Consider the following 27,222-nt stretch of genomic DNA (forward strand, 5'->3'; position numbering starts at 1 on the left):
ACGGTTCCCTTGGGTGCTATTCTACCAAATTTGTTGCGAAATCTGGAATTGATCTTGACAAGCCATTCTCTTAAACATGACGTACTAATAAAAACAAGCCCAAATGCCTTTCAGGATGTAAGTACACGTCGTTGTTAGCAATCAGGGAATAATAAGGTCTGATTGTGTCACTTCCATTTTGGACTGACGACAGTTGCATATCGTAAAGCCACATTTCATCTATGAACTCATATATTTATTCATTTAATAAGTTGGCTTAAAGGGGCTGTTTGCAACCTTCACACTAATTCCTAAAAGGGCGCTAACTTTCCAATGGGTTTAACTTTTAAGCATTATATCCTGCCCTTTTACGGTAGCCTGAAATGATCAGGGCTAAATTGGGGCCCCATGCATGATTTTATTTTGAGGTAGGGCCCCCATTATTTAAAAAAATGTCCACACTTTTTATTTATGTGAAAATGTTTTTGTGCTTTTTCTTATCACACTTTATTTTAATTTAATGCATGTTTTGTACTGAAACAAATTAATGGGAAAGAAAATATTTAAAGAAAAATGTGTGCAAAATAACAAATTCAACATCATTAAAATATAAATGAGCATATTGTCCTCACACTTTTCGATCTCATTATAATGATATACCAGGCCAGCACTTATGTTGCACACAACCAGAGACAATGAAAATTGCTGTGATATTCTGAGCAGTAACAGAGCAGGAATGGGCTCGGAATATGTTTACGGTAAAATATCCAATGACGCGCCCTGTCATTCATTAATTGGAATTTTGCATGCGCTTATTCACTCAACACGGGGCCCTATGGTAATGATGCAACTACCACATTAGCTTTATGTATTGTTAGTTAACGATTGGAATTTGGCTAGTTAGCATTAGACTTCAGACTTCCTTTTTATTGTCATTCAAATTTGAACTTTACAGTACCGATAAGAACAACATTTTGTTGCATTAGCTCATGGTAGTACAGGAAAAAAGAGCAATAAGGTGCAGATATATATACTGTAAATAGATTACTGTACAGATAAATATATTGCACTTTTGCATATGCATCCACGTTTATGGATGTATGTTATATTGTCTTTATATTCCAGCGAGTTAATCCATTTTTGGAGGGGATGGGGATTATTATGATGTGTTCAAGAGTCTTACGGCCTGAGGGAAAAAGCTGTTAGGGAACCTGGAGGTTCTGCTACGGAGGCTAGGGAACCTCTTTCTACAGTCCAGCAGTGAAAATAGTCCTTGGTGGGGGTGGGAGCAGTCTCTGCAGATTTTCTGAGCCCTGGTCAGGCAGCGGCTATTTGCGATCTCCTGGACGGGAAGAGGAGGAGTCCTGATGATCATTTCCGCCATCCTCACCACTCATGGCAGTGACTTCCAGACTGAGGCACTGCAGGCTTCAGTCCAGACAGAGATGCTGTTGGTCAGCAGGCTCTCTGTAGTGCCTCTGTAGAATGTGCTGAGAAAGGGGGGAGGGAGCTGTGCTCTTTTCATTGAATGCAAAAAGTGCATGCGCTGCTGAGCTCTTTTAATAAGAGATTCGGTGTGTAGGGACCAGTTCATATTGTCAGTTATCTGCACCTCCAGGAACTTGGTGCTGCTTACCATCTCCACCGCTGTGCCTTAATGAAGAGTGGAGTGTGGCTGGACTGGTGCTTCCTGAAGTCAACAATCTCCTTGGTCTGGTCGACATTCAGGACCAGGTTGTTGGTTCTGTTCCAGTCAACCAGATGTTTCACCTCCTCCCTGTAGTCCATGTCGTTGTTGTCACGGATGAGGCCCACTACTGTTATGTCGTCCGCATACTTCACAATGTGGTGAGTAGTGGACCTGGCGCAGCAGTCATGGATCATCAATGCAAACAGCAGCGGACTCAGGACACAGCCCTGGGGGGAGCCGGTGCTCAGGGAGATGGCACTGGAGGTGTTGTTACCCACTCTCACAGACTGGGGTCTGTCTGTGAGGAAGTCAAGCAGCCAGTTGCATAGGGGGGTACTGAACCCAAGGGGGGCCAGTTTGCTCACCAAGGCCTGGGGGAGGATCGTGTTGAACGCCGAGCTGAAGTCCAGAAACAACATCCGCACGTGTGTGCTCTTTCCTTCCAGATGTTCTAAGCTCAGGTAGACTGCAGAGGAGATGCCGTCCTCTGTGGAGCGGGTAGGGCAATAAGCAAACTGGTATGGGTAGAATGTGGGGGGAAGTCTGGAGACAATGTATTCCTTTACCAGCCTCTCGAAGCACTTCATTTGATGGGGGTGAGTGCCACGGGGCGATAATCATAAGTAATAATCGTTATTAATCATTAAGTGAATATTTCATGGTAAGAACAACATAACTATAAATTGTTAGTAGCTTCTCTTGGACTGTGTATTAAATATGTTTTGCTTTTTTCCTACTCTTTTCAGACATGTGAATTATGCAACTGTAATTGGGTCATGTACCATGTAACGAACTCAGGGCCTGATTTACTAAAAGTTTGTCCGTACTAAAACATGTGCAAACTTAATCGCACACGCAGAGCTGATCTACTAAATGTGTGCAAAGGGGCTTTTGTCTGTTAAACCAGCGGAATAAGGTGTGCAATCCATTTTGCATTTTGCGTGTCTTCATTAATGTGCAACATATATGCTGATCATCAAAACGCCCACAATACTGGGATGGGAAAATGCAAATATTATTATTTAGCAAACGCAATGTGATTTATCAACACTCATCACCGTTTTGTGAGCACTATTTTGCAGTTTATTTAGCACGTGTCAAAAGGACGTGAAAACTGACAGTTCCACACACGGCTACAGGATCTGTGTTTGCGCTGCAAAAACAGACAAGAGAGAGACTAGAATTCTCTGTCTTACGTGTGTGTGTGTCACCATTTTGGATGGTCAGAAATAAAACATATTAGACATATCGTCTATTCAGTAACATCCTTTTGTAAATTTGTTTAGCTGCTAGAGACCTTAAATGTCTGAACAAAACAAATTCAATAAATGGCTTTTTTTCCTTTAGTATTTTTTTTATTTTTACATAAAATATATATCATTAAATATTTGTAATATGATTTTTTTTTTTTTAAGTATGCATTGTTTTACATCTTGAGAAAAGTAACGTGCAGCCTCTCTGTAATGAGGGGACCTTCGGGTGTTAAAAAAAAAGAAAAAGTGGCGTCAATGTAGATGCACTGAATGACTTCTTCTAAAATGCCCATAAAAAGTGGCATATGTCTCCTGCATTTTTGAAAAAAATAGCAAAACGCCACAATTGCACACAAACATTTAGTAAATCGCACACAACACGCCCACTAATAATAGTACACTCAATTTTAGAGATTGCACACTCTGTTTAACGTGTGGTATTCGGATCTTAGTAAATTAGGCCCTAATCATGTTCGGAAAAAACATGACCAAGTATCTGTAATCTAATAACAGCAATTCATGATTAATATCTATAAATTAATATTCTTAATTAGTGACAGTAGAATTGAGGAGTCATAGTGTCAAGACCTGGAATTTACACTTTATATGTGGTGTTGGGTGCAGCACGGTTTAACAGGGGTTAGGGCATGTGCCTCACAATACGAAGGTCCTGGTTCAAGTACACCGTCTTCCTTCCACCTCCAAAGACATGCACCTGGGGATAGGTTGATTGGCAACACTAAATTGGCCCTAGTGTGTAAATGTGAGTGTGAATGTTGTCTGTCTGGCCCTGTGTTGAGCTGGCGACTTGTCCAGGGTGTACACCACCTTCCGCCCGTGTGCAGCTGGGATAGGCTCCAGCATCCCCCGCGACCCTTATAGGGACAGGCGGTAGGAAATGGATGGATGGAAGTAGGTCTTTATTTTAGGTACCACCATTTACTTATTTAGGTGGATGATCTACATTGTCTATTAGAACTGAGAAAATAATGTATTATGATTCACTAGCATGATAATGATATGATGAATTCATGTATTTTAATGCACAATAGCCTTTTTCATTCCGTAATCATAAGCTTTTAAAAGATTATTTCATGGATAATGAAGTCGGTAGTCGGAAGAAAGGCCACTTCATTGCTAATGTTGAGTCAGTAGCTGGCAACATGTCCAGTCACCGTTGAAGCGAACCAAGTCATGACCCCGTTTCTTATTCACAATACCTGGACAGTACACACTCAAGCTGCGGATATAATCAAATCCAGTCTTTTTAGCTGCAACTATACAGAAGGCTCCTTTTTCCTCTCTCCGTTTGCTGATCGTTGAAATCCCACCGTGAGGTCACTTCCAGTCCAAAGAGTCATCACAGCATGGCTGCCTTTCCGACTGACATATATTTCCGTCTGCACCATAAGGTAGCCATTAGATGTGAGAAGGGAACTGGCAGCAGACCGCATAAAAGAAAGGGTTTCATCGCACCTCTCCCGTAAGATTGAGGAGTTATGTTATTGAATAATATGTGGACACCGATGTGGACGTTGTCACAGGCCCAATTTGCATCGGTTTACAAAGATCAATGATCTCATTTGGGGCCTTTGCCAAAAATGCATGCAAGGATTGATTTATAGAACCCACAAAGCCACCAATTGGCGCCTGTGATCGGCCATGTTTGTCACAGGATTCTCTTTCAGATCATTGTTGTAATTCTTCTTATTTCTTGAATTTGTCTTAGTTGTTTGTTTGTTTTTTTTGAGACAACACAGCCACTGCAGTCGAGATCAAGTATGCCAAGTAATTCTAGACTAAACTTTACATGATCAGGATTTTGAGAACCAAGCCGATTAGCTATTTTAAATATACTAATAACCAATTTAATCATACATGTACAGTATATGGGAGCTGTATGTCAGTTTAAATAACTTGCATTTGGCGAGAAGGAAAATAAACATCAACCTTCACACAATCAATAATGATATCTTAATAACCTAATTAAAATGGTATGGGTTGGTCTTCAACTGGTTAAGAAGCTACAGGATGCAACACGTGAAGATAGGAGAACAAACGTAGACAGAGCTGATAATATCTTGTGGCGTACCTCAAGGATCAATACTGGGACCAAAATCATTCAATCTTTACATAAACGACATTTGTAAAATTACAAAGGACTTAAAGTTAGTATTATTTGCAGATCTGCTTCTTCCTACTCCTTTTTGGACGTGGTGTAATAAAACAACTCGAAATATGTAATGCATTACACTGTATCGTATGCATGTTCAAAATAAACTGAACTGATCATTTATTTAACATACAGTACATACACTGCTGACTGAGTAATAACAAAAGCCCAAAAATTGCCACACCTCGACAAATGTTCGTGGCGATCTGTTTCGTAGTGTTGCATAATTCCCCCAACAGACAAACTAATGAACATTGATTAAATGTGATTACAAATGTCAAGATTTTTAATTTAAAAAGTTAGTACACATCCATCTAGACCAGAGGTCCTCAATCAACAAAGTCTGATGCCTCAAAGCCTTTCATTTGGCTTTTTAATCAAATAAGGAAACCGTTTTACAGAAAATTAACAGAGGAGATACATTACGAGTTACTGGATAGCTCAATGGGTGATGAGGGTTGCACAATAATAGACTGATAATTATCAGAACGATATGGGGATTATGATGCCATACCGATAAATCTGACAACAAAAAAGTAGATCCGATAAAAAAAATGAAAATGCTCCAATGAGGCGCATCTACTGTATGTGTTAGGGTGAGTAAACAAAGCACTCCTTTTCCCTGCTTGTGCTGTAAATGGTGAACTTCCCCTGAGCTCAGTGTGAATAAACATGGCGTCGATTGCGTGGGACTTCATCGCTGTTTCGTACAAAGACATGTTGCGTGCTATTGTATTTGCACTAAAAATCTGCAAGCATTCGGCGAAAAGGAAAATAAACACCAACCTTAAACACATGAAACCTCTTCAGCTACCTGAAACATCAGCATTGCTCCAACGTTTCTTTGGAAGGTTTACAAAGACACCTGCATTCTGGTAAATAACAATGAAATCTGTATAAAAAAATATTGTCTTAATTCGATATCGGTCCTAAGATTTAGGAGGTATTGGCTTGAAAATAGAAAATAGTGTATTGGCTTGAAAATAGAAAATAGAAAATATTACACAATATTTTAATTTGTATTATTAGAATTTATATACATTATGTTTATATTACTGTTTTTCTGTTAGTTGTTTTAATATTGGCCCATACAGTGTCTGCTGAAAAGAATTCTGGCCCTCACACAAATGTAATGGAGGACCCCTAATCTAAGGTCTCAACAATGTGATCTCAAACCTCAAAGTTGAGCTTGCATCTATGAATAACGCCACATCAGCACAAGGCACGCCGCCTTCACCTCCAACTCTGCAAAATGTGCCCAGAGCGAAAAAGGGACGATGTTGGAAAGAGAAAGAGAATAAAGAACTCGAAAGTTCCTGCGGTTCCTTGTGGCTTTAGAGCTCTATAATCAGCATGCCAAGGCACTGATGTCCAAATCCACTTCTTGGACCCTGACACATGCACATACACACAGACTGTAGTCAGACACATGTGCCTGGAGACACACGCACACACACACACACGCACGCACAGACATCAAGCTCTGCAGTGATCTCTGCTCATGTGGAGTTTGGCTATGGAACATATCCGAAATAAATGGATGGTGTGGTGAGCATGACAAGGAAGTGAATCAGAGACTGCAACCTTGGCAGTGACCAGATCGGAGCCCAATGAAATACCTATGGGAGATTTAATCAAACATGAAAATAAATAGGGTTTCTTTTAGTAAAATGAGTACAGGAGTGTATGATGTATTGAAACTGAAATTAACTGCCACATTATGACACTTGCTTGATGAATGTGACATACTCCCAGATGGAGTGTCTACTTTGGATCTCATTGTTCCTTTGTGTTTTTGGCAGTGGTCTTGTTTAAAGCTGACATTGTTGTTCCTTCACCACTACAAAGTCTGCTTCCATGCCAATTCAAAACTTACAGGCCTATGTCACGTAATGGTTATCCAATCTGCGTGGAGTGAGCATTCTCTCCCTGTGCTTGGACTGGTTTTATCCCACAAGCCTAAAACATTAGGTTACTTGGAGACTGCAATTTGTGCATATGTACATGTGAATGTCAGTCAGCTGGGATAGATTCCAGCTACCTATCAATTCTAATGAAAAGTGGAATAGAAAATGGAAGGACGTTGGTTTTATTCAAGTCTGTTCCGCTACATAGTAGTCTCTGTGCTGGGGCAATTATGATTGAGCCCTACAAATTCTGCCTAGCAACAATTGAGGAGCAAACATGTGATGAGACCAAGACACGGAACTCAAACAATACTGTCGCTTTTTTCTATACAGACACAACGTGTGGCAGATAGTTAAAAAAAAGTATTGAATTTATGAATGCATTGCAACCGTGTTTGGTTGTTTAAATTATTTGTAATGAAAAACATGTAAAAACAATATAATACACAAGTCTAATCTTCAAAATATTATGACAAATCAAAATGCTATTTTTTTTCTTTAGTGTTATGACTAAAGTTTACTATTGCCTTGTTTTTGGTGTTATTTCTTTTCCGGAGTTCTTATTTCTAGTTTCCACTGCTTGTCTGCCACCTGTCCCTGGTTGCCAATCAGTGTTTTTTTTTATGTCAGCCCTGTTCCACTGGATGGGGTTGGATCATTGTAGTTGTTTCCTGGAAGGTCTGCAAGTTTGATTCGTGCGGTGTTGTGTGTTTTGTTGTTTTCTGAATGCCATGACAGATTGTTTTTTCATTTCACAAAATCATATTTAGAATATTTGTGTTTTTTGATGCCTATCGGTTAAAAAATAAATCAATTGAAATCTCAATAAATCCCCAAATTGTGTTTCTCCACACAATGATTGTAATTGTCTGCATTGGTCAGAATTACAGTACAAAGAGGATTTGTACTAAATGTTTAGTTAAGTAAAAAACAACAGATATGTATATTTTTTTCAAATATACATTTTGGGCCTAAGTGTGAATTGTTAAATTATCTGTTAAATCTGACAACATTTTGTGTAAATATATATACATAAATATTGGTTATCAATATCGGTAGTCGGTATTGGTTAACATTTTTATTATCGTTCATCCACATGAGTGCAGTAAAAAGGTGTCTCAGTTGGCACAGTCGCTAGTACACACAAAATTTCAGTTTAAATAAGAAAGTCTGCATAATTTTTGTACTTGCTATTGATTGCGCACTCAATCTTAGGAGATCACCGCAAAACCCAGAACCAGTGAAGTTGGCACGTTGTGTAAATGGTAAATAAAAACAGAAAGCAATGATTTGCAAATCCTTTTCAGCTTATATTCAATTTAAAAGACTGCAAAGACAAGATACTTAACATTCGAACTGGAAAACGTTGTTATTTTTTGCAAATATTAGCTAATTTAGAATTTGATGCCTGCAACATGTTTAAAAAAAATCTGGCATAAGTGGCAAAAAAGACTGAGAAAGTTCAGGAATGCTTACTTATCAAAAACTTATTTGGAACATGCCACAGGTGAACAGGCTAATTGGGAACAGGTGGGTGCCATGATTGGGTATAAAAGCAAAGTGAAAGCCATTAATCAACAACACCCAAAACGCCACCGGCTTCCCTAGGCCCGAACTCATCCAAGATAGACTGAATCAAAATGGAAAAGTTTTCTGTGGTCTGACGAGTCCACACTTCAAATAGTTTTTGGAAACGGTGGACGTCGTGTCCTCATCAAGTGGCCAAATACTTTTGGCAATATAGTAAACGTTGCCATCCAAGCAACGTTGTCATGGACACCCTGGCTTATTTCAGCAAAACATTTCCAAGCCATGTGTTACAACAGCGCGGCTTTGTAGTACATGAGGGCGGGTACTAGACTGGCCTGCCTGTAGTCCAGACCTGTCTCCCATTGAAAATGGGTTGCGCATTATAAAATACCCCAACGGAGACCCCCGACTGTTGGAATATCTTAAACTGTACATCAAGCAAGAATGGGAAATAATTCCACTTCAAAAATTGGTCTCCTCAGTTTCCAAACGTTCACTTGAGTGTTGTTAAAAAGAAAGACCATGTAACACAGTGGTAAAAATGCCCCTGTGCCAACTTTTTTGCAATGTGTTGCTGCCATTAAATTCTAAGTTATGATTATTTACAACAAAAAAAGTGTCTCAGTTCAAACATTAAATATCCTGTCTTTGCAGTCTATTCAACTAAATATAAGTTGAAAAGGATTTGAAAATCATGGTATTCTCTTTTTATTTACGAATTACACAACGGGCCAACCTCACGGGTTTTGTTTTATATTTTGTGACCAACAAAGACAATCTGTAAGGTTTTATGGTAAACTCAGACTACATACAGGTTTATGGATGCGAGCAGATTCAATGGTTTTCTTGATTAATGCATTAATCACAGTCTCTTATCACTGAAAGGATATTCCTCTGAGTTTCCGATCAAGATATATCTCATTTTACTTATAAAACTCTTGTCTTCTAGTCACCGATTCATAGATCTGCTTTGACACCCGTGAACCCTTGCCCTTAATCTTTTCAATGACTACACATTCTACAGATCATCCGTTGGCCATTTTGATGACTGCTAGGCTCATAATCACCTCGTCCTTGTCTTCTCTAGAGCAATTTGGCTTCCTTGCTGCATCTACGTTTGCCTGTGGGACACCATCCCGCGAGTCCATTATCTGATCTGAAGTTTCTGTCCAGACGACTGCGGTCGTGCTAAAAGATAACAAGTTGTGCAGAACGCTACACTCCCTAGGCGTTTGAGACAAACACGCTAACAGAAAGGGATTGGCTAAAGTTTACAGCTCTATACATGATGCATCAGGAAGGAGATGTCTTCACGTAAATGAGCGTGAGAAGCCAAATGTAGAACAACAAGGGTGCTCTAATTATGATGTTGCTTTAATGGCATCTGCGTGTAACATCAGGTGTTTTTGTCTAACGAGCAAAATCCTTTACGACTGGCTGGCTGCTCGTTATGCTGAACTGCAGTGGCATGGCCTGTTTTTCATCTTTATGTCGTTTACCCGCCCTCTTTTTGACGCTGAAACGTCGTCGTCGAGCTCTATTTTTAGATGAGCACTGACCTGGCGCCCACATGATGTCATACTAAGATTTGCACGCATGCCCGATCGGCTGTGAGGAGATTCGAGATGTTTCGTCACGGAGATCGTCATTAAGGCGAGCAGTATTTAAAGTAACAGTATGTAATTACTGCTCATGCATGAAAGCATTCTGATCGCCATTGGTTGGTTAGCAGGGTTAAATAAACGACAAAGTTTTGTGGTGAGTTGAAGCAAAAACCTTACATTGATTGTTATCATCCATCCATCCATCCATCCATCCATCCATCCATTTTCTACCGTTTGTCCCGTTTGGGGTTGTTATCATTTTGAAATAAAAACAGTGTTGTAGTAAACAATGGAATACTTTACATAACAATTTATTTGTGTTTTTTTAAACTCCCGTGAACCATTTTATACCAGTGAACATAATTTGCACAGTAAATATTTTGGTAATTTTAAAGATTTTAGGTTGTTTACAAAAATGTATCTGTGTGAGAAATGATTAGAAATAAGACTGATAGTTGAGAACTATATTTTGTCCATTTGGCATCCACTGGGGAATAAAAAAGTTGAAAAGTGCACAAAAAAGACCTATGACTGAGTAATATGTTGTTCATTTCAGGGTAAACATGTCGAGTCAAACTACTAACACATAAAAAGACATTTAACAGAACAATATTTAGTTTACCCCATGGAGAGCATTTGTTGGATATGTCAAATTGAACTACTAATGCAGAAAAGAACTTAAGCTGAACAATATTTGGTTCACTTCATGGTAAACATTTGTTGGATAAGTCAAATTAAACTAGTGTAACAGAGTCAAATATGTCTTATCAATTAATGCATGTTTTATTATTGTTATAATTACACAAGGGCAGCACGGTGGAGAGGGGTTTGTGTGTCTGCCTCACAATACAAAGGTCCTGAGTAGTCCTGGGTTCAATCCCAGGCTCGGGATTTTTCTGTGTGGAGTTTGCATGTTCTCCCCGTGACTGCGTGGGTTCCCTCCGGGTACTCCGGCTTCCTCCCACCTCCAAAGACATGCACCTGGGGATATGTTGATTGGCAACACTAAATGGTCCCAAGTGTGTGAATGTGAGTGTGAATGTTGTCTGTCTATCTGTGTTGGCCCTGTGATGAGGTGGCGACTCCTTCCGCCCGATTGTAGCTGAGAAAGGCACCATCGCCCCCGGCGACCCCAAAGGGAATAAGTGGTAGAAAATGGGTAGATAATTACACAAAATTTGTAAATTAGTTGTAAATATCTGAATGTTGTTCGATGTTTTGTCAATAGGGAAACAATGTCTCGTTGTCCCTCCTACTGCAATGATTACTGCGACACCTGTCTTTTTATATGCGTTGGACATGCTTTCCAACTTCCCGTTTGTCTACGATAACGGGAGAGGAAGGCGTCCATGTGACGACAGAAAATGTAGTCATTTGTAAAGAACTTAAGTTCACTTTCTTGTTCATTATTATATTATAGCGGCTGGCTACGGGGTGTTAGCCAAGGACTTTGGCTGGAGGGCGGGACTTCCGGGAGAGATTGGGAAGTAACGTTGATAGGAAGTGGGACTTCGAGTTTTGCCGGGAAAAAGGTTAGAGACACATGAGAGCTGTTGTGTGGTTGAATTACATCTTGTGCAATAAAGACAAGACAAACAAAGAAGTCGTATGAGCCTACATTCCTTGGATCGTTACAATATTTGTGTAGGGGCTCGACGATGGCAGAAAGTTATTGACAACAATTGTATTCTGAGTATTATCAGTAAAGTGCAGCTGAGCAGCAACCCATGGTGTCGGTCGTGTTCAATAAAATCCACACAACGCAGAGGAAAAGACCACCGGTTACACTAGTATTCAAAACAAAAAAGCTAAAGAACATGAGGTAAGGAAATGTACATTTAATTGCTGGACTTGCTGGCTTCTTTATCAGTTTCAGGTTTTATACCCCGGTAATATTTGTTTAAACAATGCAATACTGTAATCTGTGTCATTTTAATGTGCTGTAAAGTTTGTGCAGGAAGTAGAATGCTCTACAGTGCCGTTAGCACTGATGCTAGCTTACAAAATATGAAATAATTAGTGCGGCGTCAAAAATATTGGCATTAACAGCTGTGGCTGCAGGCAGTCACTGCATTTGAAGATCTTTGGCAGCTTTATCCACCTCTGTAATGCGCTTTAAAATGATGGTTGTTGCCCTATGTTGACGTTAAACTCATGTGTGCTAAACTTAATGCTAACCAAGCCATTCGCTCTTTACTGCTATTACAACATTGGTTCTGTTGTTGCTTGTGCATTATATCCATCCATCCATTTTCTACCGGTTGTCCCTTTTGGGGTCGCGGGGGCATCCGGGCGGTAGGCGGGTTACACCCTGGACAAGTCGCCACCTCATCGCAGGGCTAACACAGATAGACAGACAACATTCACACTAGGGATATGTCGCGTGTTTGTCTCTGTGCGATATACAAAATGACTATATCGTAATATTCGAGTATACGTTCTCATGCAGTTGCTTTTAGCTGCGGGCATTAAACTTCAGGCTCTTCTCACTCTTTCCTGTCTCTCCTTCTCACAGACAAGCAGGCGCACATTCTTACATACGTCACATACGTATACGCCCTTGCCCAGCAGAGAGGTAGCAGACTGGGCTACGTTAGCTGCTAACGTAGCCGTACGAATGGGAATACGAGAAAGAAGGTGCGGATCTGGTAACAAATGAAAGAAAACTTAATTCCCAATAAAAACAGCAGGGGGTCCATCGTCTGGCAGTGGTTCGGCTTCAAGTGGGAATATGTCGAACAGACACCCGTAATTTGTCAAGTGTGGGGCAAAACCGTTGCTATAACAATTTGCATTACTGCTAATATGTAGCATCATTTGAAAAGTCACTCGCTAGAGAATGAAGAGAATTTCATTACGTTTGTTGTGACCTACCACATAGTGAAATATCGTAATATATATATCGTATTTTGCAATATGGCCTAAAAATATCGAGATATTAAAAAAAGGCCATATGGCCCAGCCCTAATTCACACTCACATTCACACACTAGGGCCAATTTAGTGTTGCCAATCAACCTATCTCCAGGTGCATGTCTTTGGAGGTGGGAGGAAGCCGGAGTACCCGGAGGGAACCCAAATTGTGACTAATTGTCCATGCAGACAAAGAGTTAACATTTCTGAAATAACACACGCTCTCTTTGTTGTGCCCCGGCTCGGATTGAAACATTTAGATAAGGGGTCACCAACCTTTTTGAAACCAAGAGCTACTTATTGGGTACTGATTAATGCAAAGGGCTGCCAGTTTGATACACACTTAAATACATTGCCAGAAATAGCTAATTTGCTCAATTTACCTTCAATAAATACATCTGTATATATATATAAAAAAATGGGTATCTCTGTCTGTCATTCCGTTGTACATTTTTTTTCCTTTTACGGAAGGTTTTTTGTAGAAAATAACTGATGAAAAAAACACTTATTTGAACAGTTTAAAAGAGGAGAAAACAAGAAAAAAATGAAAATTAAATTTTGAAACATAGTTTATCTTCAATTTCGACTCATTAAAATTCAAAATTCAACCGAAAAAATGAAGAGAAAAACTAGCTAATTCGAATCTTTTTGAAAAAGTAAAAAAATAATTTATGGAACACCATTAGTAATTTTTCCTGATTAAGATTATTTTTCAAATTTTGGTGACATGTTTTGAATAGGTTCAAATCAACTTTGAAATAAGATTTAAATTTGAATCTGCAGATTTCCTAGATTTGACCGAATATTTTTTTTTAATTTCAATCATAATAAAAGTGAAGAAATATTTCACAAATATTCTTCGTCGAAAAAACAGAAGCTAAAATGAAGAATTAAATTAAAATGTATTTATTATTCTTTACAATAATAAAAAAAATATATTTGAACATTGATTTAAATTGACAGGAAAGAAGAGGAAGGAATTTAAAAAGTAAAAAGGTATATGTGTTTGAAAATCCTAAAATCATTTTCAAAGTTGTATTTTTTTCTCTAAAATTGTCTTTCTGAAAGTTATAAGAAGCAAAGTAAAAAAATAAATGAATTTATTTAAACAAGTGAAGACCAAGTCTTTGAAATATTTTCTTGGATTTTCAAATTCTATTTAAGTTTTGTCTCTCTTAGAATTAAAAATGTTGAGCAAAGCGAGACCAGCTTGCTAGTAAATAAATACAATTTTAAAAATAGAGGCAGCTCACTGGTAAGTGCTGCTATTTGAGCTATTTTTAGAACAGGCCAGCGGGCTACTCATCTGGTCCTTACGGGCTACCTGGTGCCGGCGGTGACCCCTGATTTAGAGTATTAGCGTTTTAAAGAAGTTTTAATCAAACAAGATTGCAGCTATGAACGAAGATAAAGCTGAAGCAAATATGACGTGTCATCTCCTGCAGTGGAATGAAGAGGATTGAGATAACAGCTGAGCAAAAAGTTATCAAGCGGGGAGAGAGATTACTCTCGCTGGAATGTGAAGGATCTCCAGCAGCCATTATAGTAGCAAACACAATGAGATTTTGAACTTGGAAAAAAGCGGACTGATAAAAGCAATTTAATCCCAGTGGATGTGCTGGAGCACGGAGGTGACGGGAATAAAAAGACTTATGTGACCCTCAGAGGTTTGACAGCTTGACTTAATATCCACTTGCAGGGAGTTAAACTCTTGTGTGGCAGCAGTTTAAGGCCAATAAATGAGTCAGAGTGAAGGGAATCCAGCTGTCACTGAAGAGATACTGTGGAAGAAAAATAATTAGCTGTCTTTCATACGCAGCTGGTTTCTCCAGCGCAAACTGCAAGCACAATGAAAATACCTTGTTTTTATTGTTTAGAATGATTTTTTTCAAGTGTGTTATTTAATATATATATATATTTTTATCACACACATTCTTTAAACACTTACTGTAAGTGTACACTCTGCTGCCTTTCATTCAGACAGGTTTCAAGCACACATCAGTGCAAAGATGTGCTCACTGCCGCATTTTACTTCAAAGATGAGACTTTAGATAAAAATGTGAGTAAGTTTTGGCCAAATAAATGACTTATATCAGTAAAACATTTTTAAAACGTTCCTGTAAGACATTTTGCCAAAATAATTGCATGTGTCTAAATATTAGGGGCTCTTTTTTTAAATTACAGTAATTTCAGTTACGCAAGAGTAATCATGATTAATTCAAATTCAAGTGTTAATAATCTGATAAGAAATTATATCGGTCGACTGCACTACTTATTATGCATACATGTAATCATTATCCATCCATCCATGTTCTACCGCTTGTCCCTTTTTAGGGGTTGGGGTGGTCACTGGAGCCTATCTCAGCTGCATTCAGGCGGAAGGCGTTGTACACCCTGGACAAGTCGCCACCTCATATCAGCATGTAATCATTATTTAAAACAATACACAACAAACATCTATACATATATAATATACAATAGACCTGCTCAGTGGCCTTGTGGTTAGAGTGTCCGCCCTGAGCTTGGTAGGTCGTGAGTTCAAACCTCTGGTTCCCCTGGCTACTAAAGTCAGCTGTTCATCATAAGATGTCTTTTTTTCCCTATGGAAGCACTGCTAGTCCCATTGGGCTCAGGCTGTGCTCCAATTGTATGCTCTCTTATATGCTATTTTAGCTGTGCACACACAACCAGGTGCACCTGCCAGACCTATGAGCAGAGTCACAACCTGCGTATGTCTGAATGTAGTTAGTAAGATTCATGCATTAGTCACATTACATAAATGAAGAGAAATGACACAGCTCCCTAAAAAAGTGGTCCACCTTTTTAATGAGTTCTGCACCAAAATAATGTATTTTCTGCACTATAAGCCATTACGTTTTTCCCAAGGTTTGAACCTTGCGGTTTATACAGAGTTGTGGCTAATCCATGGATTTGTTTTTCGTAATGGCCAAATTATTGAATGGAATAAGCAAAGAAACAAATGTTAAAAAACAATCAACCGTATTTTTCGGACTATAAGTCGCAGGGGGTGCGACTTATACTCAGGAGTGACTTAAGTGTGAAATTATTAACACATTACCATAAAATATTAAATGATAGTATTTAGCTCATTCACATAAGAGACTAGACGTATAACATTTCATCGGATTTAGCGATTGAGAGTGACAGATTGTTTGGTAAACTTATAGCATTTTCTATATGTTATAGTTATTTGAATGACTCTTGCCATAAAATGTTACGTTAACATACAAGGCACCTTCTCAGTTGGTTATTTATGCGTCATATAACGTACACTTATTCAGTCTGTTCTTCACTATTCTTTATTTATTTTAAACTGCCTTTCAAATGTCTATTCTTGGTGTTGGGTTTTAATCAAATAAATTTCCCCCCCAAAATGCGACTTATACTCCAGTGCGACTTAAATATGTTTTTTTCCTTCTTTATTATGCATTTTCGGCAGGTGCGACTTATACTCCGGAGCGACTTATACTCCGAAAAATACGGTACTAAAAAGATCCACTTTAAGAAACGGTTTAAACTCAAAAAAAGACAACAAAGAACAATCCATCTGGAACCTTACTAAACATTTTTAACATATAATTAATCTCATTAAGGATGAATAAAGACAATAATTACTTTTCTGTTTTGTTTGATCAGCTGTTTTACTGCTGTGTTACAGGCACCGTTTGGCAACAATTGGGGTATGTAAATTAACACAAAAACTTTAAAAGTAAATATCTAAATTTCACAACATACCGGTATATATCTCCGGCTTGTAGTTCGTTGCAGCTAACACATGAAAAAAACATTTTTCTTTCTAAAATTTAGTGGTTGCGGGCTCATGTACCGGTGAAAAATATGGTAATTAGTTATTCACCACACAAAGTTTGGTAGACATCATTCATGCCGATTTTTTTCTTAATGATGAAAACAAACAAACTTAGCAAACAATTCACGTATTGAACATTTTGGGTAATTGTGTCAACCTGTAAAGACTTGGGATGGGTGTCGTTTACATTTTAACTGATTCAATTCCTAAATTTCCACTTCAAAAATACTGCCTAAATGGTGCCAGAATTGGTACATAAAAATGCATGCAAACGTTCGTAAAAATAACTAATGCCTTTTAAACATTTGTTGTTTTTTTTTAGATTTTGGGACATTCAAGTTGAACAGACCAGTAATTGAAATATTTAGATTATTAAATGAAATGATACCAGAGTTCAAAAGAAAGACATATTGTCAAAAAATTGTCATATTTTTTGCCACGATACATAACATGGAGAATGCTCAAAACTACTTACATGTTGTTGTAATGTTGATCCCCATAATTCCGGGGATCTGTGAATGCAACTTTGCTGACCGTAACTGTCATTGGTGCACAATGAGGAAGTGTTGTGTTGTTGTTGTGACTACTAGCTAGCCTAGCACAAATTTCTACGGAGGTTCTCAGGAGGGTATTAGAAAATAACATAAGACACAGTAAGAGTATAACGGTACGACATCGTCACTGTTGGGTACTACTGCCTTATCCACGTGTCTTTCAGAATTTCCCATAAATTGCCGAGATACCTGTGGTGGTGGGGACCTGGTTAGGGGCGTGGTCCCGTTGATGTTGTCATATTATTTGCATAATTTGCTGTGATAATATGATTTCCTTTAAAAAAGGCTCAAATAATGTAAACATTACATACATTTAAAGGCCTACTGAAATGAGATGTTCTTATTCAAACGGGGATAGCAGGTCCATTCTATGTGTCATACTTGATCATTTCGCGATATTGCCATATTTTTGCTGAAATGATTTAGTAGAGAACATCGACGATAAAATTCGCAACTTTTGGTCGCTAATAAAAAAGCCTTGTCTGTAACGGAAGTAGCAGTAGGGCTCCTCACATCCTCACATTGTTTATAATTATAGCCACCAGCAGCAAGAGCAATTTGGACCGAGAAAGCGACGATTTCCCAATTAATTTGAGCGAGGATGAAAGATTCGTGGTTGAGGAAAGTTAGAGTGAAGCACTAGAAAAAGAAAAAACAAGGCGACAGCAGTGGGAGCGATTCAGATGTTGTTAGACACATTTACTAGGATAATTCTGGAAAATCCCTTATCTGCTCATTGTGTTAATAGTGTTTTAGTGAGATTATAAAGTCATACCTGAAAGTCGGAGGGCTGCGGTGACCGCCAGTGTCTCTGAGAGAAGCCAATGGAGGAGCCAAGATCACAGGTGCCTTTTTGACAGCTGCTGCAGGAGGACGCTAACTCCGCACAAGTCTCCGGTAAGAGCCGACTTAATATCAGAATTTTCTCATCCAAAAACTTGCTGGTTGACATGTGGTAGAGAAACATGTTCGCTAAAGCTTCACAACAAACACAGAAACACTGGCTGTGTTTTGGTTGCTAAAGGCAGCTGCAAGCTACCGCTTTCCACCAACAGCCTTCTTCTTTATAGTCTTCATTATTAATTGAACAAATTGCAAAAGATTCAGCAACACAAATGTCCAAAATACTGTGTAATTATGCGATGAAAAGAGACGACTTTTAGCCTTAAGTGGTGCTGGGCTAAAATGTCCGCTCAACCAATAAGGTCACAAACACGCATCATCATACGCGTCATCATTCCGCGACGTTTCCACAAGAAACTCTGCGGGAAATTTAAAATTGTAATTTAGTATACTAAACCGGCCTTATTGGCATGTGTTGCAATGTTAATATTTCATCGTTGATATATAAACTATCGGACTGCGTGGTCGGTAGTAGTGGGTTTCAGTAGGCCTTTAAAACAAATCTTTGTTATTAATTAGTATCAACATATATTTTTATATTATATCATTTTGGTCTATTTTCAATTATTGCTGCTTATTGTACAATGTACTTTGTTGAGATGTGTTCTCGTGCTTAGAGAACTTTTGTAAATTTTCTTTAATAAAATTGACAGGCAAAAATGTAGCTATTTTTCAGGTGTTACTATAGGCTGTACTCGACAAAAAGCGAGCTGCGGCAAGCACGACGTAAAAAGTTGCTTCTCGCTGCTGCTCTAGTTTTACTTTCTCTCCTTAAAAGCCTGTCCTCTTAATATTTGTACATTGTGTAGATGGCTGTCCACGGGTATGTCTGGGATATATCAAAGTTACGTCCACATCGTTCACAGACATGCTGCCTCCACTCCAGATAATTGCGTGCGTCTTGTTTACATCACACCATCCAGTTCCAACAGTGCTGCTTTTGGTGTTAAAAGGTTTTTAACCGCGGCCAAATTTTGGTGAATCACTTGTGGATAATAATAGGCTATATATATAAGGTCATACTGTAACGGCCTGCTGTAGGTAATGTTTTATGTTCGTGTGGTTTTGTGATTTTGATGTTTATTATTCCAATTATCTAAAACACACCGTCCTTACCTGACAGCGGAATGGTGGAGAATGAGGAAATGTTGTTTGTCCAGGAAAACACGGAAACAAAAGTTTTTGGAAGGGGGGGGGGCTCTTGCTGGTAGCTGTGCTACGGCGGTAGCACAGCTACTCTGCCTCCACAAAGATCTCCTCCACAGGTCTTTCCTCCCGCCAGACCGCGACCTCCTGTACGTCCTCCTCCACCGGTATTCCGGTTAGCTCCTCCTACGCCTCCTCCACCGGTATTCCGGTTAGCTCCCCCTAGGCCGCCTCCACCGGTATTCCGGCTAGCACTTCCTAGGCCGCCTCCACCGGTATTCCGGCTAGCACCTCCTAGGCCCAGTCCTAGCCCCAGTCCTGGCCCCAGTTCTAGCCTTAGTCCTAGCCCCAGTTCTAGCCCAAGTTCTAGCCCAAGTCCGAGGCCAAGTCCTAGCCTCAGTCCTAGCCCTAGTCCTAGCCACAGTTCTAGCCCAAGTCACAGTCCTAGTTCTAGTTCGAGTCCTGGTCTCTGTCATAGTCCTAGTCTTAGTTCTAGTCTTTGTCTTAGTCATAGTCATAGTCTTAGTCTTAATCTTAGTCTTAGTCACAGTCTTAGTCATAGTCCTAGTCACAGTCGTAGTCCTAGTCATAGTTTGAGTCTTAGTCTGAGTCTGCGTCATAGTCCTAGTCCAGGTTTGGATCCCCTTCCAGCACTCGACACTGTGCTGGATCCCACTCCAGCACAGTACTCTATGCTGGATCCCACTCCAGCACCGGACCCTCGGCCGACATCAGATCCTGCTCCTTGGCTGAGGCTCCAAGCCCCAGCGCTGTCTTTGCCTGCTGCAATCGGGCCTGCTTTGGTTGCAGTCCCCGCACCTTCGTCTGCAGCTTCCAAGCCTGCCATGACGACGGCGCTGAAGCGCCCTCTTCCACGTCGGCCACGGGTGTGGCGTCTACAAGGTCGTCCTCCTTGCCAGGCGCTTCCTCCTCCATGTCGGCACGTGCGTGGCCTCTACGAGGTCGCCCTCCTCGTCGGGCGCTTCCTCTTCCACGTCGGCCACGGGTGTGGCCTCTACGAGGTTGCCCTCCTCGTCGGGCGCTTCCTCCTCCACGTCGGCCACGGGTGTGGCCTCTACGAGGTGCCCCTACTTGTCGGGTGCTTTTTCCTCCACGTCGGCCATGGATGTGGCTGTGCCCAGGTCGTCCTCCTCGCCGGGCGCCTCCCCCTGCAAGTCGGCCACGGGTGTGGCGTCTACGAGGTTGTCCTCCTTGCCAGGCGCTTCCTCCTCCATGTCGGCCACGGGTGTGGCCTCTACGAGGGCGTCCTCCTTGCCGTGCGCTTCCTCCTCCATGTCGGCCACGGGTGTGGCCTCTACGAGGTCGCCCTCCTCGTCAGGCGCTTCCTCCTCCACGTCGGCCACGGGTGTGGCCTCTATGAGGTCGCCCTCCTTGTCAGGCGCTTTTTCCTCCACGTCGGCCATGGATGTGGCCGTACCCAGGTCGTCCTCCTCGCCGGGCGCCTCCTCCTGCAAGTCGGCCACGGGTGTGGCCTCTACGAGGTCGCCCCCCAAAACTTTTACGGCAGCGGCGTTCCATCCGCCGCCGCCCCCTGACTTGTCCTCGGTGAATTCGGGGACACGCGACCTGGCGACCCTCCAAAGTTTCCTCCCTCCAAGTTTGGACTTTTTTGTGTGGGGTTGTTCATGTTAGATTTTTTGGGACATCTGGGATCTGTCCCTTGAGGGAGGGCTTATGTCATGGTCCACGTCTTGGACCATGTCATGTTCTGTTTTTGTTCTGTTTTATTATCACCCTATTGTGTGTTTGATGTCCTTAGTTCCCGGTGGCACTTCCTGATTTTGTTCCATTGTCATAGGTACCCATTTTGTCCCACCTGTCTCTCTTTTGATCACGTGCACCTGCCCTTGATTAGTTATCTCCCTATTTAAGACCGCCTTTGTTTGACATTCTTTCTTGGACTCTTGCTTGCTACACGCAACAGTTGACGCCACTCTTCCAACATTGTGGTAATCTATTTTTGTATACTTGTTGGCTCCCACGCTATTCATGTTTTGTTTTTGTCCCTAGCTTTCACGCTAGCGCTTTTTGTTCTTTCTAGCTCCCACGCTAGTTCTGTTGGTTTTTGGTTAGTGCCTTTGTGCAAGTGTGTTTGTTCTTAGTTTGTTTTATTGTATAAATAAATTCTTATTCCTACCTTCACGCTGTGTTCCATCTTCGCTGCACCCACGGGAGATTGCAAACAACGCCACGATGCCACTGAGATGTCATAGTCACAGACTTCGCCATCTCGCCCCTTCCGTTACCTCTGTACACACATGTTCCTGTGTACTAACTACTTTTACTGGGCAGAACAGGGAGCTTCTTAATTAGATTTAGCACTGCTGCCACCTAGCTGCAGGCTTGTGTATAATTCTAACAATAAAACTAGAGTGTAGACGCAACCAATGATCTCCCCTGCTGCTCACGACCCCACAGGGGGTCCAGACCCACTATTTGTGAAACACTGGTATAGCTTATTGTGGCAACAACATGACTACAAATTGTTAGTTTCCTCTCTGGGATTGCTTTTTTGTATGTGCACGCGTTCTGGGTGTGCAAGTGTGAACGAGACACATAATTAGTATTTTGTGAAAACTATAAACATTTAAAAAATAGATTGATAGATAGATAGTACTTTATTGATTCCTTCAGGCGAGTTCCCTCAGGAAAATTAAAACGTATGTATATGTTCTGTCAATCCACTAAAGGGTAACATAAGCAAGCTGTTGGTGTTCTTGTTATATTTTTTGGTTTAAAAAAATATATGTGAATAAGTTTCAAACACCCCCTGTAAATCAAGATCCATCACAGGCAAAACATGTTTTTGGCTCATTGTATCATCATGTAAGGGCATGATAAAAAAAGGAATGGCAAATAGGTAAAGCCTACATCATTGACTACAGTATGACGTGTAACTTGACATGTGTTGTCATAAATAGATTATTGGCTTTATTATGTTCCTAGCAGGCACAAGATACACCACTGATTATACATATATGTTTTTTGAAACTAACTTCTAAACCTGCTTAGTGACCTTGTGGTTAGATTGTCGGCCCTGAGACTGGAAGGTCGTGAGTTCAAACCTAGACCGGGTCATACAAAGACTTTAAAAATGGGACCCATTGCCTCCCTGCTTGGCACTCAGCATCAAGGGTTGGAATTGAGCGTTAAATTACCAAAATGATTCCCGAGCGTGGCCACCGCTGCTGCTCACTGCTCCCCTCACCTCCCAGTGTCAAATGCAGAGGATAGTTTCACCACACCTAATGTGTATGTGTGACTAACGTTAGGACTTTAACTTTAAACAACATTGCAAAATAGTTGTATCTGTAGTTGGATATACATTGGTAGAGTAGAATAGAATAGAAAGTACTTTATTGATCCCTGAGGGAAGTTCAGCACCACAGTTCGCTCACAAAAAACAATAAACACTTAGGTATTTTTTTTACATGTGAATAATATAAATACAGTCTATTATACAGCATTATTCACATGTGAATAATATAAATAAAGTATATTATACAGAATTATTCACATGTGAATAATACAAAAAAAAGTCTATTATACAGCATTATTCAAATGTGAATAATATACAGTCTATTATACAGCATTATTCACATGTGTATAATATAAATACAGTCTATTATGCATTCAAGTAGAGTCAAAAAGAACATATGCATTATACAGTCTGATGGCTGTCGGTATGAAGGACTACTTGTATCGTTCCGTGTTGCATTTTAGTGGTTGGGGAGTGAGAACAGATTTCAATGGTCAAATCAATGTCACAACCTGACATTGAACAAATGTTGTCAACAAGCATATTGTTTCAACTATGTATTCGTGTTGTAAAATATTGGTTGAGAAATGACCAAAATTCAATGTTCAAATCAACGTCAGAACCCAACATTAATTAAACATTGTCAAAAAGCATGTTCCAACGTTAGGGTTGAGTTGCTCAACGTCAGGACCTAATTCAAAAAATTCTCAACATTGTTTTAATGTCTTTTGCGTGTTGGGTTGTCTGGAGACGGAAATTATTCATTGATTGAATATTCTATTAGGAAAAACATGTAAAACATTTTAAATACTTTCTCTAAGAGGTCCTTCCAAAAACGCATTTGCGGTTTTGTTTCCATTTGGTTTTTTCATTGGCAATGATCATGGTCACTTTTGGGTGAACATGATCTTTGACCATACCGTACTGGAAAAAAAACAACACATAAAAGGCTGTATGTGGTGAATACGATGTATTTTTGTGTCGTGATGTGAGAAGCCAGTGTTTTCGTCTTTGCTTGAACTTTGGTAGGATAACCCTTTAATTTTCATCTGCAAAAATTCAATAGCTTGTTCTTAAGTAGATTATCTTTGAAGAGGCAGAATGTTTGATCCAGCTCTTGAATTAGACCACATTTGATAGTACAGGTGTGGCCAGTGGTGCGTATTTAGTTTAGTTTTTTCATGGTCTGCTTTTACATGTACACTTCTTTCCCCAGGTCTCATCTGTGTGTGCGCCCAACATTTGGGAACACACAGAATGGGCTCTTGGGATTGAGAAAAAACAAAAAAACAGACACAGAAATGTGGCACAAGCAGATTATGTGATGCAAAGAGGACCCAATGAAATCTAGGCTCAGAGAATATTGTTCATTCACTCATGCGTCACACACACACACACACACAGACACACACACACACACACACACACACACACACACACACACACACACACACACACACACACACACAACAGAAGCAGCAAGTGTGACGCTTCAAGGAATCTATCTACATGTGACCTTTCGCTTTCGACGATAACAAACAAAAAAAAAGATAAGTATTTGAGGTAACTTTGAGGCCTGTGATGGCTTTGATCATTTGGATCATGTGCTTGAGTGGTCGGCTTTCAGGGCAAAGAGGAAGCATGAGACCGGAGGTTAGGCAATTTTAATGTGCTGCATTGTTCACCATAAGGCGAGGCTCTCAGAACATTTATCCTCATGGAAGATTTTTAGGGATCACGTTGATGTGCGAGCTGTACTGTGATCCTTCTATTTACACTATTGTCATCCAGCGAGTATCTGCTTTGTTGCTGTTAAAGTGTCTTAGGAAAACACTACACAGCCTGAAACTGCTTTATTGACTTGAGTACAATACGGCATTGTTTTTTTCCCTTGAAAACAGTCTGATGGGTGGTTGTCTGGGGATTTATTCATTCAAGCTAACTAGACACATCAACCCAAGAGAGTCCTAGAGTTTGTTTTCCTGACACACACAGACACCAGGGAAAAGGAGAGTCAGAGATTTCTGGTCTTTGGTTATGTTGTAAAAATATATTGGGGGCGTCTCATTTTCAGTATTTTTGTTTTTGGACACAGACATTAAAAGACAAAATTACAACACACACAAAAAGTCAAAATTAATATTTTTTTTAAAAGAACATTTTCAACATCATGTTATGATCCGTTGCCTGGATCGTAGTTTGTTTACGTTAATTCAGATTTTGATTCCCTTGTGGTTTAAGTTCTGTTTCAGCACCCCTGTGTTGTGTTTCTTGGTTGTCATGGGTGCTGATTGTTTTCACCTGCCTCTGATTAGTGTTGGGTACGCTCACCTGTTCCTGGGCACTAATCAGAGAGCTATTTACTCCTGTTTTTTCGCCTCACTCAGTCCGGTGCTTTTGCTTGATGTCATGCAACACGTTACGTTTGTTCCTTGTGTTTCTTGTGCTAAGTTCCGCCTTAGCGTTCTTTGTGTAGCTATTCCGTTAGCTTCCAGTGCCAGAGGCAACGAGCTTTTTTGTTTGTGCTTATGTTGTTCCTTCATTATTTATGAGTAATAAATCATACTCTTCCTGTAGTTCCGTCTGCACTTTGGAAGAACAATCCAAGGCCTTCGCGTAAGACATCAATGGAATACGGACGGGTAGTTTGCTTGAAAGTATGAATTTTTAAATTCCGACTATAAAACAAAACTTAATAAACTTATCTTTTAGGGAAAAAGCCATTAGTCTTTGTGCTAATAAGGTATACAAATATAATTATTTTCTGCCAAGCAAACTATAGTGCAGGTTATATTTTAGATGGATGGTTACAGCAAGACGAAGTTGGACTTGATGAACTAGTAAACATACTTGTGTTCTCGTCTCCTTTCAATTGCAATGACCCTGAATAAATAGTGAGACCTCTCTGAGTGAATGTAGTCCGTGTTTTTTCCCCTACGTGCTCTATTATTTTTTTCCCCTGATTTCATCGCATGCATGAGAGATCACAGTCAACTGTGTTATATCTTCTCGTGGCCTGTCCTCAGCTTAAAATACTGTAGGCTCCTTTGTGGTGGACATTTGCCCAGGGGATGCTGTTAGGATATATCAGACCTTGTAGGGGAGCTTTTTTTTTTATGTTGACCTGCAGGTGGAAAGAATCGCTGTTACAAATGTTGCGGCGCCAACGAAAATGCATTTGGGATGGCAAATATCCACCATGTTAGGTGCATTTCTGTGTGAGTGCTGCGATAGTCAAATACTCAGTACACTCACTGGCCACAACATTAGGCACACCTGCACAGTCTGATGGCAATACAAGTGCTTTATCGAAAATTATGCCTTTACAAAGATATTAAAGTTAAGTTAAAGTACCAATGATTGTCACACACACACTAGGTGTGGTGAAATTTGTCCTCTGCATTTGACCCCATCCCCTTGTTCACACCCTGGGAGGCGAGGGGAGCAGTGAGCAGCAGCAGTGAGCAGCAGCAGTGAGCAGCAGCGGTGGCTGCGCTCGAAAATCATTTTGGTGATTTAACCCCCAATTCCAACCCTTGATGCTGAGTGCCAAGCAGGGAGGTAATGGGTCCCATTTTTGTAGTCTTTGGTATGACTCGCTTGGGTGCTTTATGCTTGGCTGCACAGCACACTGGACCAAAATACAGCAAGGAAAGTTTGGCAATTTGGACTTGAGAGATAAAGATTCAGGAGACGCCGCTAAAGGATATTGGGTAAAAGTATGTTACTGGCTCAACCAAACAGGTGCATGTATAAAATGTAATGTAAAAGTCTTTACCTGAATTGGGAGTTTTCTTCATGCTGGCTGTCCACTTGCACGAGTGAAGCAGAAGAAGTAGAAGAAGTAGAAGAAGAAAAAGAAGTGTGAAAGTGCCACTTTTCTACGCACTTTTTGGTGTGAGTCTGACTCCGTGCAGCTCAGAGGAGGATGCGGTGTGATTGGCTGTGCAGGGATGCTCAGCTGCAAGACCACACGCGTCTATTAAAGAGAGGGGGTGGGCGGGAAAGGGGAAACCCCTGCCAGTGACGTACACATAGGAGATTATAAAAGAGGGCTTTAACTTTGAAAGAATATAGCAGACTGCTTTGAGAAGAAGTATTACGGTTTAATGGTAAGAAGGGCATTTTTTTCTTATTTTTGGCATCTATCCTTATAAAAAAAAAAAAGGATATGTTTTGAATATATTACTTTTAAATGCCCAATCAGATTATAATTTTACTCCCTGATTATGCAAAATTACAGTACAGTCCTCCCTCATTTATCGCTGTTAATTGATTCCGGATATGACACCAACGATGAAGTAGGAACCATTAATTATAAATCAAATATGTTCATAGCAACATAATTTAAAACTTGTTTACTACCGTCTAAATAACTTTTTCAATATTATGACAGCCCTCCAGACATGATATAACACCCTTTATCACCTTTACACCCTTATAATCCAGTACAGTAATACTG

At 40.2% G+C, this 27,222-nt stretch overlaps 1 protein-coding gene across 1 annotated transcript in view; it reads right to left on the reverse strand.

The window, feature by feature from the left end:
• LOC133559232 (septin-9-like) overlaps nucleotides 1-26,701 on the reverse strand; it is a 236,503-nt gene extending 209,802 nt beyond the window's left edge. Inside the window, exon 1 of the mRNA XM_061910816.1 lies at nucleotides 26,539-26,701. Within this exon, the coding sequence (XP_061766800.1) occupies nucleotides 26,539-26,560 (22 nt within the window). The 5' untranslated portion in view covers nucleotides 26,561-26,701. The remainder of the gene's footprint in view (nucleotides 1-26,538) is intronic.
• Nucleotides 26,702-27,222: the final 521 nt, after the last annotated feature.

This window comes from Nerophis ophidion, linkage group LG01 (genome assembly GCF_033978795.1).
Source record: "Nerophis ophidion isolate RoL-2023_Sa linkage group LG01, RoL_Noph_v1.0, whole genome shotgun sequence".
Lineage (NCBI taxonomy): Eukaryota > Metazoa > Chordata > Actinopteri > Syngnathiformes > Syngnathidae > Nerophis > Nerophis ophidion.